General features: G+C 39.0%; 3 protein-coding genes across 11 annotated transcripts in view; 1 reads left to right on the top strand and 2 right to left on the bottom strand.

The window, feature by feature from the left end:
- Positions 1–1,934, bottom strand: part of abi1a (abl-interactor 1a) — a 53,479-nt gene extending 51,545 nt beyond the window's left edge. For 4 of the 9 annotated variants that reach the window (XM_055151228.1, XM_055151227.1, XM_055151226.1 and 1 more), the window contains exon 1: positions 1,686–1,933. In XM_055151228.1, the coding sequence (XP_055007203.1) occupies positions 1,686–1,802 (117 nt within the window). In that variant the 5' untranslated portion in view covers positions 1,803–1,933. Of the gene's footprint in view, positions 1–1,685 lie in introns of all 9 variants that reach the window. The other 5 variants (XM_055151224.1, XM_055151225.1, XM_055151223.1 and 2 more) reach the window with 3 other exon arrangements.
- A 581-nt stretch (positions 1,935–2,515) lies between these two features.
- acbd5a (acyl-CoA binding domain containing 5a) lies at positions 2,516–9,807 on the top strand. The gene is made up of 13 exons (XM_020935681.2): positions 2,516–2,622; positions 2,910–3,061; positions 3,870–3,990; positions 4,410–4,482; positions 5,114–5,231; positions 5,724–5,912; positions 6,387–6,551; positions 6,890–6,972; positions 7,046–7,244; positions 7,585–7,787; positions 7,982–8,041; positions 8,126–8,235; positions 8,311–9,807. Exons 2-13 carry the CDS (start codon positions 2,962–2,964, stop codon positions 8,321–8,323), a joined length of 1,434 nt encoding a protein of 477 aa, XP_020791340.1. The 5' UTR covers positions 2,516–2,622; positions 2,910–2,961; the 3' UTR covers positions 8,324–9,807.
- A 346-nt stretch (positions 9,808–10,153) lies between these two features.
- On the bottom strand, positions 10,154–15,449 carry mastl (microtubule associated serine/threonine kinase-like). The gene is made up of 12 exons (XM_020935621.2): positions 15,174–15,449; positions 14,950–15,087; positions 14,721–14,860; positions 14,557–14,645; positions 14,361–14,467; positions 14,128–14,287; positions 13,916–14,061; positions 12,804–13,763; positions 12,496–12,637; positions 11,358–11,471; positions 11,169–11,270; positions 10,154–10,917 (listed from the first exon to the last, which is right to left on the bottom strand). Exons 1-12 carry the CDS (start codon positions 15,333–15,335, stop codon positions 10,760–10,762), a joined length of 2,418 nt encoding a protein of 805 aa, XP_020791280.1. The 5' UTR covers positions 15,336–15,449; the 3' UTR covers positions 10,154–10,759.
- Positions 15,450–16,696: the final 1,247 nt, after the last annotated feature.

Here is a 16,696-nt window from a genome sequence, read left to right on the forward strand (position 1 = left end):
GTGGGTTACTGGGATACTGCTGTTCGTGCCGGGGGCGACCGTGGACATAGTTGCATGTCGTCTTGGATTCGGACATGCGCACGTCCCTTCCCATTCGCTCCGCTGAGCGGAAGCAATAGGCCCTACGCCCAGTCGGGGCTCGGGCCTAATTATAGGCAGTCCTGGGGGAGTACAGCTGGAATGGACACACCCGCCGCTCTGGAGATGGTGGTGGGCTGTGTTCCTCTGCTGGCCTGGGGAGCTCATTTTCACCAATAGAGTTATGTCAGCCGTTACCTTCTGTACTACATCATCTGTGGTTCTCCTGCAGTTATAGTGACCAATATACGAGCAACGCTTGCATCAGGAGAGCCGTAATTATGTTTTCTCTTTTCTTTTTTCTTTCTTGCTTTTTTTAAATACACAACTTCAAAACAAATGGTGAGAGCCAGTTCCAAACAAGCCCAAAGAGAGATAAGTATGTCATGGGAACTTACTCTGTTCCCACAACAAGACACTTTATGTGGAAAGACTAAATCATAAAATAATAAATGCAAACCTAACATTAGAAGAACTATTACTGTCTAGTTAATATAGCATAACATGACATTTTTTTATATATATTATTCCCTGGGGAGAGAGGTCTTGAACTGACAAAACAGTAGATCTAGAATTAAAACAAGTGGAGAATGAAAATATATTTTAACTAAGAAAGTTCCAACCAAAGAGGAAAATAATGGCTATAATGAAGTAACTACAAAGCAGATGATGGCAACTAGAAGATGATAGTGTGTTGTATCGCACCTTGGCAACTGCTAAGGCAAGCTATGCAAAATGAGGTTATATGTACTGACTTTAACTTTTCCTTTAGAAAAACTCTGTGCAAAATTACCGTCAATGTATTAAAAAAATGTTATCAGTCATTGCTAGTCCAAAATCATCCTGCCCGCATGCCTGCAGGAGCATTTAGATATAGCACTGACATATAATGGCGATCACGAAACAATAATCAAGACAATACAAGTGTAGGTGTCAATCCCTAAACCAACACAACCAATCTTATTCACAAGAAAAAGTTTAAAGTGAGGGGACACTGGTGACAATGATGTCTGAAACGTGCTGACATACTTAATGGGGTGCGTAATGCAATTTAATGTGGCTTACAACTAGTCAGCCCCCACACTGCAATGTTGCTGTATTAGCCAAAGGGGCACTTAAACTGTAGTATTATTTGGATTATTTCATGACCTCACAAACAATCATGGACTGTTCTCTCTCAAACAGTTCATATTTTAAAGTACAGGTTAGTTTTCACTGCATATTTTCTCTGCGTAACATGCGGCTGAACAACAACTTTTATCACAATGATGAAATGGAGACCGCAAAAGAAACCTTCGGGACAAAACACACAGGCCTCCCTATCAGCAGTGAGAGTGGCAGTTTGAACCAACGCAAGGTACTAATAAAAAGTAGACACACCCTCAATGTAAACGAAATGATTGTGATCATACGTCTAATGAAGAGATCCAAGCAGTGCAGTGCTTCGCCCCGCGCTGTTGTTGGGAAAAGCCGCTAAACGCGAATTCCTTCCCTGAGCTTTGGGCGGACTCCAGTTTCTTTATCCACATTTCCTGTCCCAAGCAATCAGTCCATGGGCGACAAAAGGCGACAGCGGGTCAGAGATAGCTTGGTGGACACTCACTTACCTGGACATAATTGTTCTCGCAGTAGTCCGCTACTCTAGTGAGGTTCTGGTAACTCTCCACAAGCGCTCTTTTCCCGGCCGGAATCTCTTCCTCTAACAACATTTGTAGCTCTGCCATCTTACATCTCCCCGCAGAGCCTCCCTTCCCTCTGCCTTCTCTTTGATTGAAGCAGCCACCAGCCCAGCGAGCTCTCCGCCTTCGAAAAAAACAAAACTCTTTCGCTCGCTATTGTGGGAATCCTGTCCTGGCGGCGGCGCATGCACCGCCCCGAGATCGCCTGTGGCAGTGAAGAGGGGTCACTAAGACTATTTGTAACTCAAAGTTAGACATGCCAGCAGAAATTCATGTACACCCTCTTTTACACACATTTAGAGAATTGAAGTATTGTTTTATTATATATATATATATATATATAATTCTTATATGGAACGTATGCTCAATTGTGCAGACAAATTTAATAGATCTGTGCCATCTTCCATTTGTCACAGCTTATATATAAACTAATCGGTAGTTCGTTAAATATCGGAGTGAGATGTCCTGCTTGTTCTTTCTACGATCTTATTCTTCCATCTGAGAAGGGAGAGGGGAGGGGCAAGGGATTTCAACGCAGGAGAGTGATGGGACTTGTAGTTTCATGGACAAGATTTAACACCAATTTTATTAGTTAAAATTATTTTACTAAATTATGTGTTTTTCCTCAAAAACACAATATGAATTAACATTTCACATTCATGTAAGTCAACAACACAAAACTGCGCCCAATTATATCCAAAGTTAAGAAAATAAGCAAGCACTGCCTCCTAGCTTGAATGCACTTCGAGTGGAACTTCATCTCCCAGAGTGCTTTGCTTTCTGCTTGATTACACTGTTCATGGCGTCTCTCCCTAAGCTCGAGACAGGTCGCCTTCTGACAAACACTTAAAGCAGCGAAATTACGGTAAGTGACAGCTCGATTTAAATCCCCTCCACATGTTGTATTCAGAAACCGCATGTTATGTGCAATCTGCGTTGTTTAAAAGCCTGTCGTACAGAAAGTGTAGCTGCTAATGCCCTAATTGCACAGCCTCTTCTTGCTATTGGTGGTGCACAGGTTACTGAGTGATAACGCTGTTGTTATGATGCACTTTAGCCTCATTAGTTAGCTGGTTTAGTTAGTATCATGGCTGAGGTTTGACTACCATCATTTGGGCCAAATAATCACGCTTTTATTACCATTTGTTTCAGCGGCTCTCTTTATTTACATGCTACTGCTGTTGAAGAAAGCATCGACTTGACAATGGAGGTGGAGAGTGTTAGTAATATGGAGGAGGACAGTGGTTTGACTCAGGTGAGGTTTGAGGCTGCCGTCAGAGTCATCAAAAGCCTACCCCCGGATGGTAAGTAAACCAAGTAAACGAACGATGTTGTCTTTATTGACCAGTCTAGATCGCATTCACGTATAAAGCCCTAGCTGTCTACGGTTGCCATTGCGAAAGCTTGGTTGGTCTGCCTGCCTGAGATCTTATGCGACTTAATAACACTAATCTACTTAACAAAGTGTGTAGCCTGGACTTTCCCATGCACTCGTGGTTGAGACGCAAGGGCAGTATGCTAACTTAATTTATGGTTAACATCCTGTCATAAATGAGGATGTTATGATTAAAAAACGTAATGTTATGATAAACATCACGCTTTAGATATGGCTAAACAACAGTGCAATACTTAATTTATTTTCATTGTCATTCCTGTACTGTGGACCAAGTCAAATTTTCTTAATGATATAGCGAATAAATGTTGTGCGGTCACTTTACGTCTAGGTTAGAATTTATGGAGTATATATTTAATACAAAAAAACAGTATTGTAGTTTTGGTTTTTAAGGGAGCACAATACTATTCAAATGATAGTACTATCAATAATACAAATAGTCAAATCAAGTATGTAAACTTCAACATAATCTGTTATGGAAACATAGTTTAACCGTTGAATGAAAGTGAAATGAAGGTCTGGGTCAAAGAGTTGTCATTGGGACAACACAGAAGGAACAATGATCGTTCAGTGATGCCCAGAGCCGCTCCCAGACTGGACTTTTATTCAGAGAAATGTCATAGTCAGATACAAATACAAGTGGCCATGTAATAATTTGATAATAGATGTATCATTTGTTATACTGTTGTAATTGTTGTAACCTTTTCCTTTCTTCTTAGGCCCTTTTCAACCTTCCAATGATATGATGCTGAAATTCTATAAGTTTTACAAACAAGCCACGGTGGGACCATGCAATGTACCACGGCCTGGGTTTTGGGATGCAGTTGGCAAAGCTAAATGGTAATAATGCCACTACTTATTACTGTATAATAACAAAATATAGAGTACCCATTTGTCCCAAAACAACAGCGTATTTAACCTATGGACATTGTGCAATATATGTAGTTCCCTCTTTAGGGTTAGCATTCCTCCCTGTGTTAAGGATCAGGTTGTGTTAGGTGATCTCTGGACTGTGAAACGCTAAACTCATTACCAAGGCTCCAAGTCATCCTAGTTAAACTGTTTATTTTGCTAGTGTAAATTATTATTACAATCTCATTTTATTTTGCTGTTTAGTAGTTTTATACCACTGAGAAGATCATCCTAACCCTGAGTAAACTGTTACCTAATGGACACAGTTACCTGAGGTGGCCCAAAGTGTTGCAAATTTTGTATTTGTACTTGAAGTGTAAACATCACATCATTTTGTTTTGGTTTAGGGACGCATGGAACTCTCTTGGGGATATGTCCAAAGAGAAAGCAATGGCTGCGTATGTGGATGAAATGAAGTTGGTATGCTGTATTTTAATATATAATGTTTTAAATATAAAAAATATAACGTGTCTATAATATTTTAAATCTGCTATGCCTGATAGACTTTACAGAACTAATTCATTTTAAACGGTTTGCAGTGGAACAAAGGTATTCTTCAGTGACCTTAGGCATTACAAACATCCTAATTATTCATCACAATGAGTTTATATAATGAATTATATAATGAGATTATATAAGCGGTTTCCACAAATTTCAGAGGCCAGAGCAGTTTTGCTGTCAACTAGCATACTAACTCTGCACTTCCTGATTATCAGACAATAAAACACTTCATCTAGATAGCACTTGGCGGGCAAGAGCTACTTATACAATGTGTTTATGCTGAGGTAAGCCAAAGTTGACTTAAATACATGCGGAAAAGATCGGGCCTTTAATATAAAACCTCTATTGCCACAATACTCTTATCTTGTTTGCACTCTGAGGAAACATGGATTCATTATTTTTATGTTTAATGATATGCATTATAAATGTATTTGTTAGGGATACACACTCACTACTAAAATACCAATAGTTGCCCTTTGCCCAGAGACTATGTATTATATTTAGTTTGGGTAATCCTTTGTTGGATCATGCTGGTCTACTGTGGTTGCAGATCCTGGAGGGCATGCCCATGACCGGAGAGGTAGAGGAGCTGCTGCGGGTGCTGGGGCCCTTCTATGAGCTGGTGGACGAGAAGAAGAAGATCACACAGATATCGGACATTAGTGCAGGTGTTTGTCTGTCCCTCATTGGACTCTGTCTCTTACCCTCCTGTGACCCTTAACCTTTTCTTTTAAAATGTACTTTTGGCATGCTCAGCCCGTTTGACAAAGTTTGCTAGGCAACTGGAAGGCAAGTAAATGTGTAATATCACTCAGAGTGTTTAGTGATCTTGTTCAAATGATTAGTGAGAATTAGACTTTGTCCATGTAGTAAAAATGTAACTCTCTCGCTCTTTCTCCAACCTTTATCCCAGTCCTTCCATTTTTACTGGCTTTGTGTAGTTGAATGTGCAATATAGTACAGGAGTCTTTTTATAAAATCGTACTTAGTAACTTTGTAAATGTTTTCCTTTCCAATTTCAAAATGACATCATCAAGTCCTTTCTGTAGTCATTTAACTATATTTACAACCACATAATGTTGCAAACTATATACATTTTATCCAAACCTTTGAGTATTTCACTTACATAAAGCGCTTACAATGGCCTCTCTGTTGTGCAGGCTTCGGGACAATGATGAATTCAGTGCAGACCAAGAGTGTGGCAAAGGACATTGTGAGGAGCATGGAACTGAATGGCTCTCTGGAGCCCAAACCCCGGCTCATGTCTCATATGCGAGAGGTGTCAGATGAGGAGCTGCAGGAGGAGGTGGAGGAAGATGATGAGCAAGTGTTACAAGAGAACAAGAAAGGTACGTCCTAGCTCTGAGTGTGGCTATGTTTACATGCACACCAAAGTCTGATCATTATCTTATTTCAAATGATTGAATTGTTTAACAGTTACATACAAATTCTCTCTGATTGTTCACACCTGGAAAGGAAACAAGGAAAATTGTGCAAAAAAAAGACAGAAATGAAAGAGACATTTTTAAAGATTTAAAGAATTGTTTTAAAATCAATTGTAGTTTCTCTGTCCACTGACAAGTCACCATATTTTTTGATTATCAGACTTCTCTTGTGGATGTAAACACACCTCAAATCAGTTCTAAATGTTAGGTTATCTGTTTATTCTGCTTATCAAATTTTTACTGGCCATGTAAATGTAATCATCATGGGTTTGAAAACATGCAAAAAGTTGTAAGACAAATAACTTCTATATATTTATTAAACATCAAACATTTTCACAAACTTACAACACATTTTACATACTTATTATTTGTTCTCAGAGAGAAGATCACCAAAGAAGAAAGGCTCAGCTCGAAGACATCTGGCAAATGGTAAAGTGCCTAATGGTGGCACTCACCTCACCAATGGGAACCATTCTAGAGCTGCTCTGAACAGTGAGGACTCCCAGGAGGCATTAGAGCCTGTGCTAAACGGACACCATGCAGGTATGACTGTCATCAATTCAGTGACTATTTATAGATGAGCTGATGGGTTGGTCTCCATACCTCTCCCACAATATCGTCCCACTGCAGCCCATGTGACTTCTAGGTTATGCAAGGACATTCAGCTATTGTTATTGTTTGGGCTTTGGGAATTATTGAGATCATCTTGGGACAAAGCAATGGAGTTAATTGGGTATTTCATCGTATAATAGCATTGGGAGCAAAACCCTGTCGAGAGAAATATATAGATCGACGAGAGGCATCACAAAGTTCCAAAGGTTTTAACCTGGTTTTAATGCAGCATTCAATTTGTGCAAACTGTATTTACTTTATTGAAATAGATGCTGCAGCCCCTAATCACATTGCCAGTGACTCCGACAGTGAGGTCTACTGTGACTCTATTGACCAATTTGGCCAAGAAGAGGTAAGCATATCCTAAAACCAATACTTGCCAATTACCTGTCCATTTCACGTCACTATATGTACGTTACCCATAGAACTCTGAGCACAACCGTTCTATTGATGACCTGGAAGAGGAGGAGAGCCACAGTCATCACTTAGCGGGGCCCGTGCAGGACAATGTAGACGCACAAGGTGTTCAGTGCGGAGGAGAGGATGGGAAGCCTACAGGGACCAGGCAAAGACCTCGTATCGGAGGGGAGATGTCCGGCAGTTCAATGACCAGACAACCATCAGGTATGATTTAAAGGGGACATATGTAAAATGGACTTTTAGCAGCTTTTAACCATGTTTTAAAGGTGTTCCATAGTCATGTATATTTGAGTACTCCTGTATTGTCCTGCATTCAGTGTCTGTTTTCACTTAACCCCTATCGTCACCCACTACTCTGTGGCCACGTAGTCATTTTTCAAAAATAAAAACACTTAACACTTAGTTAACACTTAAAAAATATGCTTGCTAAGATCTAAATATGTCTTAATGACTTAAAGACCCCCTCCTAAACCCCCCTGGTATTTTCTGTTTTATTTTGATAGTAAAGATGTTTATTTATTTATTTTTTTTATTTTTTTTGTAGGTTATGGGTCACATGGACCAGGTTCTGGGCCAGTAGTACCTACGCACAGCAGTGGTGATGGAGCAGGGGGACACTGGGGAGGACCAGGAACTCCAGGCATCAATCTGAACGAGCAGATTGTTGTAGCATTGGCCAGATTACAGGAGGATATGCAGAGCGTTCTGGAGAGGCTGCACACACTGGAGGCCTTGACTGCATCCCAGGTTAGTCTTTTACACCAATCTTTATTAAAATATGAATTAAATAATTTAACTTGGGGTCACCTATAATAATAGACATTGGAAAGATGGAGGTCAAACATCTATCCCACCTACCAAAATAGATTTATAGATAGATTTCTGTACAATTTATATATTATTCCTATTATTCACCATCTTAAAATTTGCTTATTCAACAGGCCCGTTCAATGGCTTTGTCTCCCACTTTGCCTTCAACCCCAGTCAACAAGAGGAATCGGGTAACTCTCACTTTAATAATCAAATACGCAATCAAATAACCTTCATATTTATTTATATGAATTACATCTTTTTTTTCTTTCTAGAAACCGTCCTGGTGGCCTTTTGATATTTCTCCCACAAGTCTGGCTTTCGCTGTGATCTGGCCTTTCGTCGTGCAGTGGCTCTTGCGCGTAATCTTACACAGAAGGAGGAGGTAAGCTATTGGCAGTGACCATATACGCATGAATCATTTCTTTAATAAATTCATAATACAAATTCTCTGTTCCAGAAGGATCAACTGAAACCTGCTGTGTTAAAGTTTCATATAAATGTCCAGATGGGTTGTAAGTGGCTAAAACTCCCAACCTGTGATCTGCTTTTGCACTAAGGAGAGGGCACCAGGAGCATATTTTTTAAAGTCTGTTCTATGGATGTTGAATTGGAAGGAGCAGGACAACCTTTTCCGAGATAACGCCACTGTTGAAATTGCAGTGTTTAAAGGTTAACAGTTAGTCAATAACTGCAGTAGCTTTCCAGTTAATTTTCTATGGCTTCGTTGCACAAGAAAAACATTTTTGTTATGCTTGATATAGTTAATTTTCATTATATCATACTGTTTCCACTAGCAATGCAATGCAATGCTGCTAAATAAATAACTGTAGAGTAGACGAGAGGAATGAATGTAATAATGTGTCCCGTCTGTTTAAATAATTTCAAAATTGTATTCAATATTTATTGCTTTTAGAGACAGTTACTATGAAGGCAATGCCAGCTACGCGTATGAAAAGTACTATATGGATTAGGGTGTGTGTCCATTACTATTACCTGTCATCATTCTGTTGGTCAGCTAATCCAGTGTTTTTAAAATGGAGAAAAGTGCCTCAACATCACAAGGTGCAGTCAAGGGCAGCTCCAGGAGGGGGGCTAAGATCTTCCATGGGGGTGCTTTGCTCTTGTCCCAGTCTACATGCATTTTATAGAACCGCCAAATTGGTACAAATAGGGGGGGCTAGAAGATGTTCAGGTGCATCAAGTAATTAAGCATTGGCACGTTAAATAAAAGCGGCTATCACACATATTACTCATTACTCACATTTGCCTCACTAAACAAATTTAGTTAGTTCCTGAAGTGTTTTAATAAGACCTTAAGTGGAATTTTTATATTTGTAGTCTTATTTTGAACATTAAGAGATTGCTATTTGAAAAGTTTTATGAGATTGGATGTCCTAAGTAAAAATAAGCAAAAATCATAGTGGGTTGAGTGGGTGTGGGCATTCATAAGGCCTCCCTTTTTCTGGCACTGCACCTGGCCTGTATTTGGCATTATGATTTCACAATACAGTGTAAGTGTAGCAGGACCAAATAAACACTTGTCCTACCTAGTGAGCCAATTGAGGAACGTGTCTCAATCTCAATTAACTGAAATCACTGATATTTTATGTATAAATCATGTGTGATCATTACTGTAAGAGTGTATTGTGAAAACGAGAGTGACTGTAGTGATACCAATTGTTTGCAGAGCTCTATACTTATTATTGTATACCATAGCTGTACAATTTATTTAGATCAATGAAATGCAATATTTTCATTGCATTCCCGTGTGCTACTAATGTAATAATGATCTTATTGACAGAGGTTGCATCTGCACTAATCTTTCCAGAGCCATTATGTTTGAATATAATAGTTTACCTTTTTACTGAGAAGGCTTTCTCACCTCTCTGCCTGTGGATAGAGTGGTGTCTGCATGTGATAATCCAAACCTATTAAAGTTTTCAAAAATAAGACATTTTTTTGTGTGAGTCTTCTGTTAGCTATAGTGGCTCAGCAGTTTTATTTCTTATTTTCTTGCATTGATTAACTCTTAGCCAGTTCAGCTATGCTTGAAAAGAAATAAGAATGCATGGTTTTTCAAGGAATGTTCCAGCAGTACAAACATCAACAGAATAAATGCAAGATATGTTAGGGAATGTGGTATTGTAGAGAAACCCTCTTTAGGTAGGAGATTTAAATTGGGGCTGTCCTTGATGATGGCCAGTTTTGTTTTTTGAACAACAGTGTAAAATGTGCAGCTTCCCAATAAAGGAAAAGGGAGCATACAAGCTCTGTACACATGGGAATAAACAACAGTATCGTCAAATCAAACAATTTATTTGCAGTTTGGTGAAATTTATGTGAGTAAAACAGAACTAGAATCACAAAATTATTTAAAACTAGTGTTATAAACACAAAACAGGAAAAACATTAATATGACACACACACAATAATTAAAAGACCAAACAATTTCATCAACATACAAAGTACACAATTCTATTTTAAAACAATTAGCAGATTTACATAAAATATTAATTAATTAATAATAATTAATTAATATTAATAGAATATTTCAGCAGGACCCCTGAGAGAAATAGAAGCAGGCCAGCCCACCCACAGTATTAGAAGCAGGGGAACGTAGCAGTGCAGACAGAAGGAAAAACCGTTGGCAGAAATGCCACATACGTTTTTTTAAAGATATCCATGGCAGCACTAACATACTACATACTAACATACATACTAAATAAGAGCTAGTATACAACATCTAATTAGCCAAACATGGTGAAAATATTCAGATAATATTAAATATTTTTGTACATTCATTTTGCCAAAAGCAAACCTGCTAAAATCAGTGATTGCACAATAGAAGAGAAAATGTTACTATGAACATTTCAGAGGTAAAGTTGTTAAAAAGCAAGATGCTGCAACTATAGACTAAAGCCAGACACAGCAATATGTTGAGCGCTGTTCCTTGCATCGAAGTAGGAGGTGTCCGTCTCATCTTCAGGCTGAGGAATGAAGGGCATGGGCTGGTTCTGCAGGTTGTCCCAGTCCATATCCTCAAACAGTGGGTGGCTCTTCAGCTCTGGAGACAAAACAAATATGCAATTTCAAATGGCAAAGGATGCTACTCTGTTACACAATCAGTTCATTTATTCTAAGACTGTGCATGCCACCTTAAATACTTGGACTGCATCAGGTCAAGTCTAAACAAGGACTAGCCTAGAAGGTGGCAAAACATTTTAGTAACTTAAAATTAAAGTGTGATTCTCCTTGAAATACTATTAAATAGACTTTTCAATATAAAAACAGAAAAGAAAAGAAAAAAGTTCTCACCTTTCATACCAGCCCTCTTGGTCATATCCATGGTGAGTAAGATTTCAATAGCATTTCTTGCATTGGAAGACAGTGCCTCCTCTTCCTCTGGCCAGGGAATATCTGTTCATGAACAGTAATGTGCTTAGTTACAACATTTTATATAGCTATAAGTAGATGTTTAACAATCCTTCATCGATCCAAACATACCTCTGTTGAGAATATTCTGGAAGACAAGCTGAGGTGTCTCATCGTTGAAGGGGGGCACACCTGTGAGGAACTCGAAAAGACACACCCCCAGAGCCCACCAGTCCACCATGCAGTCTGCAGAGGAAAGAGCAGTCAGTAATGTACAACACAACATCACATGAAGTACTACTGTCTGTTAGAGTGTGCACTATGTATGGCTGTGGCAGAAGCAGGGGTGGTTAGAGAGAATGGGGGAGTTTACAGATTCATGTTAAGTTAGCAGTTAGCAATTATACTGGTATATCATTTAACAAGAAAGGGTCACTCACTACTAGGGACACTTTTTCCCCCAGTTATGACCAAACATAACATTACTTATATTGCAAATGATAAGGGTAAGAAGCTTCTTTTTGAGTAATGTATTATGGTAGCTAAGGGTAAATTTGAGCAAAATCATGAAGCAGAATTCATGTTGGACTTGGAGATTTCCATCCTAAAATGAACTGGCTAGGCTACTTATAGCAAGTAACATAACAAAAATAAATAATCTGCAAAACCTGGCACCAACATGTTAAACCTTTCACTATACAAAAACTGCAAAAAACAACTCTTTGACAGTATAATGAAGTCAAATGCTCTCATATAACAACATGGAAACAATCACCTCCAAAAGCTGTTCGTGTTATATGAGATGATATTAGCTTAGGCTCATTATCATTTGATAGATGATGACATGCTAACTTTACATTCAAATATAGCAATCCAAATATACAAAAGAACAGAAAGATCTGTTTTTGTTCCTCCCACAAATCACAATGAAATCTTCCTGCTCTTAATAACATTGTTCGGGTAAAGTTAGCACCCATTTCAATCACACTCTCTCGCCCATTCCCACTGATCAAATCCACAGTTAATTCACCAGTTCAAGACACTGAAATATGGAAATGAAGAGGAATCAGCTCATTCCCACAACATAAGCTGCTTGGGGCTCATGCAAGCCTGCCTGCATACATAGCCATGTTTTAACTTACCACTGCGAGACCTTCCTGAAACTTAAAGAGAAAGCCTGTCACAGGGGTTCTACAATGTCCTTACAACTAAATCCACACACTATGTTTGTATATTAACATACAGGAGGCCTGTGATGTGTGTATCTTACCATGTGGTTTACCCAGCAGTAGTTCAGGAGCCAGATAGTCGGGCGTTCCTAAGATCTGAGCTCCTTCTACTGGACCGGCGCCCCTCCGAACACTCTTGGGAGTTCTAAACGGAGTCTGGGATGTTGACATGGGCTGAGGAGTCTGAAAGGCAAAAAGGCAACAGAATGTACTTTACATCCTTATATAAAGCCGTTTCGAAGTAAAAAACTCAGAGGGAGCAATCTTCCAACTTTCAAGAGTAGAATTACATATTTCCTATTACATAAGGCTTATTACACACACTTTATTAGGTTTTATGTTTGTTTACCTGGCAGAGAGAGCTACTGGATCTTGGCCTTTTTTGCATTGGTGTTGTATTTAACGAGTGATAGGAAGCAGTTGCATCCATACAATCCACTGAACCAATGCTGAACCTGGATACTCCCGATATGTTAGACCGATTTATAGAACTGTGGTAGCTACGGAAAGCCACCACATTCCTTGGTTTGAGGAAAGAGGGAGACTGTAGTTCTCTGGGACCTACTTCCTGAAGTCTGTTTAGAAAGGAAGATTGCGAATTACTGTTGCCCAAATGCCCCAATTTCGGCGTTTCATTCATGACATCACAGGAGGTTTTATTTGGCGGGGATTCTTTGTTTATTCCATTCTCATCGGGAGATTCTGAATTTCTTTTTGCTGAGTTATGGCTTGGCTCATGCAATGCATGGCTTTCGATAATGAGGGAAGTTTCATGCATAGAACCATCAGAGTCTAAACTTAAACTTCTACAAACATCCCTAGCTTGTCCAAGAGGAGATGTGAAACTCAAATGTGACAGGTCCTTCGCTCCTTCATCAAACACATCTTCTGCTGGTTCTTCCAGTTCAGAAAACAGAGATTTAGCCACTGTGATGGGACTAGAGAGGTTGGGAATGTGATCCTCGGAACAGGCCATGAAGTCACTCAAGTTGATGGTGGAGAAAGTTCCTGTCAAGCCAGTGTGAAACTTTGCATTCTCATCTGGAATGTCAAAGCACCTCTTGTAGTCAGCTGTGCTCTTCTTAGCGTGGATCTCAAACTGCTCTGGGCTACGTTCCAGCTGGGAGTATCTTCTCTTGATGGAAGATGCAGTTACAGAGGGATTAGGCTCTCTGCTGTCTGAACTGGTGGTCTGCTTTTCTGCATTAGATTTTTCCTCCCTCTCAGTGTGGGTTGGTTCTTGGTCATGTTCAGGCTGTTTGGATTCAGAAACCTTCCTCTTTAACTCATTGTTGTGCATGTTCTCTTTCTGAAACACAAAAGGACAGTTCATATTACACTCACAGTAAACAAAACCTGAAGATGGTATTGTGCATTCAAAGCCATGTACTACAAATACACATATTTAAATTTTCCAGAGGTATCCAGGTAATCTATTTTGGTACACACACATCCACTGACCTCCTCACACTCCCACATTGGACTGACCCCTCCTTCAGTGTCGGTGGTACTTCCTGCACTCATCGTCTCAAATCTCTTTCTAGTCTTCAGCAGTGATGGAGTAAGATTCTTAGCAATGTTATGTGGGTGAAACACACTTTTATGCACTGTGGAGAGAGCGTAAAATGTAGACAAAATAGAATAGAACAGAAATGTTGAAATGTCACACATACTTGTTTTCCAAGAGTGGGCAGAAGGGTAAAATGGCTGATCTGTTACTACAGTCATAGGTGAGCCCACAGAGTTGTTTTTTTGTCTGTTTTTGCCACCGGTCACAGGACTAGATATGGCAGATGTGCTACAGTGGCGCTTTACTTCCCCAGATGGAGTATTCTTTTTGAATGAAACAACACATAACCTTATGGTTATGAGAAAATAACAAAATCATAAAAAATAATATACTTACAAAACCAAGATGGCTGATCAAAGATAGAATTTGACCTGGGGTTCGGAAATAATCTTTTTTAGGTTTTGCCAGTGATGGGGTGGTAAGAATATCCATAAGGTTAAGCTCTGGTAAAATTCAAGAATTCGAGAATTAAGGTTGTTCAAGATAACAGTTCACAGCAATTAATTAAATCTGTTAGTTGAATAGGACTTACCTCTATCAAGTTTGACTTTAGACAAGCCAAAATCTGTTAATTTGATGTGTCCCTCATTGGAAATAAGCATGTTGTCAGGCTTTAGGTCTCTACAATGAATTATGTAAAATGTCAAACATTTAAGATAGCATCATATTGACCAGTAGCATGAAATACAGACAGACCTATGGATAATGCCATGCCGGTGAAGATAATCCAAAGCCAGTACCACCTCTGAAATATACTTGACTGACATATCCTGGTCAAAATATCCATAAATGTGAAGCAGGGATTTGACATCTCCACCAATAAGGTATTCCATTACCTTTAAGACATAACAGACCACATACACAGTCAATATACAGTATTAAAAAAGATGTTCATCGTTGTCATCCACACTGTGTTTCCCATTACCAGATAGATTTTTGAAGCTGTTTGAAGAGAATAAAACAGATGGACAACGAAAGGGCTTTTGCTCAGAGCTAGGGCGTCTCTCTCTGCCTTCATTTGCCCGGTCATGTTCTTGTCAACCATGTCTGCTTTCCTCATGGCCTAGGATGAGACAATTATATACAGTTATTACCTATTTCTATCTTTTCATCTAAGGTCGATGACAATGTCAACTGTGCTTTCCTTACCTTTATTGCATACAATCGCTCATTGCACTTTTTTCGTGCAAGGTACACTTTGCCGAAAGCTCCACGGCTAATGGGTTTCAAAATGACAAAATCGTCAATGGATGGCGGCTTGGGGACCTCCACAGCGATCTCACGCGTTTCGTGCTTTTCGTCCATGTCCATCTCCTTAATCTAGAAACTCAGAAGACTCATTTAGATATCAGCTACCTCACAGTGAACACTTGCATGGTGAAACAACAATCTCCGGTTTGTTTTGAAATTTGAATTCCACCTTCTTCGCGGGGTCCTTCTACATAATTTAGTCAGCTAGGAAAGTGCCTGTGTGGGAAAAAATAAACAAAATTAAAAAATACTCCTGAAAACATGGCTAGTAGAATCTAACTAGAATGCTAAAGAACAATAATGACAGACATATATTCATAGAAACATCATTATATTTTATTACTTAATGTTCAAGGTAAAATAAATTAATCACGATAATTGAGTTATTATTTTATTTATTAATACTATTTTAAGCATATTTTGACATACACGATTGAAATATATTTAATATACACAGAAAATAAATATTTTAACATTTGGTTCTTTCCACGATACGCAAGTTTACGTGTGAATCGTATTACGTCAATTTGTAGTCCACATGACCTTAGAAGCCGGAGAGTCCATTAGGTGGTTAGCTAACATACAGAAAGTTATTTAACAGGGTAAATAAGAGGACACCGAAAACGGGAGAAGTGGCTGGTGTTACATAGAGGAACTTGTCATCTTTTATCCGCAATTTAAACAAGGTCGATCCATTTTCAAACATGTTTTCGCTGTCTACATCGTTTCAACCCCAGCAGGTAACCTTAAGCACTGTGAACCCGTTGTGTTACAGTTAATTAGTGTTTCTTATTTGGATTTAAGATTAAGTTTATTTTATTTATGATGCTTCATTGTGGTTTTCCGTGTCTTTCTGTTAGGTTTAATATAAGGCCGCTACTTTAGATTGTGTGTTATTGACAGTGACATACGTTTAACTGTTGATGCTAACACGAGCTAGCATTGACAAGTACCAATAGTTCTAGGAGGATTGTTCCGTAATCAGCCCATGTTTACGTCACGATATGTAAAGTTTGTCTCTTAGAGCAAATCACAGACATGTTTAAAGTCTCCCATATCATATACCACAACATACCATGGCAAACTTAGCGTGCATGTAAGTAGCTGGGATTACATAACAGTCAGGCACGTATAGGGTGTTAAACAGCATGTGTCCGCCTGTCAGCACTAGCACTGTGTACCTAAATAACACCGGTGTAATAACTGTTTAGAAGGATGGACATATAAATTCACTACCTGCCTATGGTGTAACTGCAAATAGTTATACTACTATTATGTGCTAAGATTAAAATCCCATGTCTTTCAGATGGTGTTGCCCCTCATCAACGTGCTTCATTCATTAAAAAGTTCTGCCACAGCGTCAGTCCAGAGTCTCCACAAAGACTTCACTCCAGAAAATCAGTTCTATACCAAAGAGGTAA

This window comes from Boleophthalmus pectinirostris, unplaced genomic scaffold (genome assembly GCF_026225935.1).
Source record: "Boleophthalmus pectinirostris isolate CB_2022bp ecotype Guang Dong unplaced genomic scaffold, ASM2622593v1 HiC_scaffold_15, whole genome shotgun sequence".
NCBI lineage: Eukaryota > Metazoa > Chordata > Actinopteri > Gobiiformes > Gobiidae > Boleophthalmus > Boleophthalmus pectinirostris.